At 44.3% G+C, this 1,870-nt stretch overlaps 1 protein-coding gene across 2 annotated transcripts in view; it reads right to left on the reverse strand.

Annotated features, from left to right (window-relative positions):
- LOC107657273 (ORM1-like protein 3) overlaps positions 1-1,157 on the reverse strand; it is a 13,287-nt gene extending 12,130 nt beyond the window's left edge. Inside the window, exons 1-2 of one of the 2 annotated variants that reach the window (XM_016445309.1) lie at positions 957-1,157; positions 473-687 (exon numbers count right to left, since the gene is read on the reverse strand). In XM_016445309.1, coding sequence (XP_016300795.1) covers positions 473-646 — 174 coding nt within the window. In that variant the 5' untranslated portion in view covers positions 647-687; positions 957-1,157. Of the gene's footprint in view, positions 1-472; positions 688-896 lie in introns of both variants that reach the window. The other variant, XM_016445308.1, reaches the window with a different exon arrangement.
- Between the last annotated feature and the right edge of the window lie 713 nt (positions 1,158-1,870).

Raw genomic sequence — 1,870 nt, forward strand, 5'->3', positions numbered from 1 at the left:
TCACATCACAGTGGAGTCAGCTGTCTTAACCGTGGCTTGTGTACTGCAAACACATACCAGCTTCATCACTGTGTCTGTCACGTGACTCTGTTCTCCTTTTGGGCTCTGTCTTTACATTTATTTTGAAAGCTGAAGCTCACGATTATGGTAAGGGGCGTTACATTTCCGACGAGTGCTTGCGGAGTTCGGCCAATCACAATGCACTGGGTCAGCTGGCCAATCAGAGCAGACTGCGCTTGTCGGAAGGAGGGACTTTGTAGAAAACGAAGCGTTTGAGAGAGGCGGGGCATAGAGGACCTACAATAATGTACAGTATTTTAAAAATATGTGTTTTTTGAACATTAAAGCATGTCAACATATTCTGTTACACCAAATACACAAAATAATGATCTTTAAAAAAGCATCATATGACCCCTTTAATATTAAATTAGCAGTTAAACTTTCTAGCCTGATGTGATTTAGCAGCTCTTACCAAGTTGTGGATGAGGTTGGTGAGGGTCCACACCACAGGAACGCTGACGAACGGTATGCTGAGCAATATGATGTGTAGGAAGCCGATGCCAAGCACATATGAGAGCCATATACCCCTGCTGTTCATCACTCGCGTGTTTGGATTGACCTCACTGTGCGCTGTGCCCACGTTCATCCTCGCGCAGTGGAGGGACACTCAGAACAATTGCGCACTTGCTGTCAGACACAAGAAACACGTATAAATGCACATATGGGTTTAAAATTGCATTACGTTAACTGACATTCAGACGCATGGACTATAAAAAGTCATAGAACAATATGTAAAGATAAGCATCACTATGCAGAGTGTGGAAAATCAACACAACTTCTGAAAGTGTTCCGTTGTTGTTATTTAAAATAAGTGGGACGAAGCACGGGTCACTTACTGTACAATATTGCACAAGACTCTTCACGAATCACGCGGAAACTTTACAGTACGTACTTACGAAAAATAATATAGCGGCTTTTTCCCTTTGGTTGTAATTTGTTTCGTAAACGCTATCGGGATATCTTCAGTTCTGGGGCCCTTATGCAATGTAGCCTTGCCGTTTTTCGAAACTTGACACGTCTGTCCGTTTGTTTCATCATGTTTGTTTGAAGCACTTTGTTCCTCTGCAAACAGCTGGTGACAACACAGACTTCATCGTTTTACGTCATCATTTTTTCAGAACTCACCTTTAGAAAGATGGAAATATATTCATCGGTATAGCCGCTGATTGGATGATGTGAGTCACGTGGAGAATGTCGCCCAATCGGCGTTCGATGCGTTGATAATTTGCTGAAAAGGCGCACGCCCCCTTACCGTCACAGAAAGTGCTATAGTGAAAGAGATTTGGCGATTATGCAAAAATACTGAGATTTATGGGTATGGTAGTTTTTTTAAATGAAATATTACCCATACTGTAGCGGTCTCAAATGTCTGATTCTGTAATAAGTTAAACTGTAACATCATTTTACAACAACACTGGATACTTTGTATTCCGTTAACAAAACAGCACCACTGCACAGAAGACTCCACCTCCTCCCGGCGACCAGGTGATGACGCTGTCCCCGGACAGCGTGAGGAGATCCCTCAGCAGGATCAATGCACGCAAAGCTCCGGGTCCTGACAACATTCCTGGGCGTGTACTGAGAGACTGTGCAGTGGAACTCACTGATGTCTTCACAGACATTTTCAACATCTCGCTAAGCCAGGCTGTTGTCCCCACATGCTTCAAAGCCACCACCATCATTCCAGTCCCGAAGAAGTCGTCTCCATCCTGCTTCAATGACTACCGTCCAGTTGCACTTACCCCCATCCTCATGAAGTGCTTTGAACGGCTAGTCATGCACCATATCAAGTCTGCCCTCCCCCCCTCCC

The sequence above is a fragment of the Sinocyclocheilus anshuiensis genome, unplaced genomic scaffold (genome assembly GCF_001515605.1).
Source record: "Sinocyclocheilus anshuiensis isolate Anshui unplaced genomic scaffold, SAMN03320099.WGS_v1.1 scaffold159, whole genome shotgun sequence".
Taxonomy (NCBI): domain Eukaryota; kingdom Metazoa; phylum Chordata; class Actinopteri; order Cypriniformes; family Cyprinidae; genus Sinocyclocheilus; species Sinocyclocheilus anshuiensis.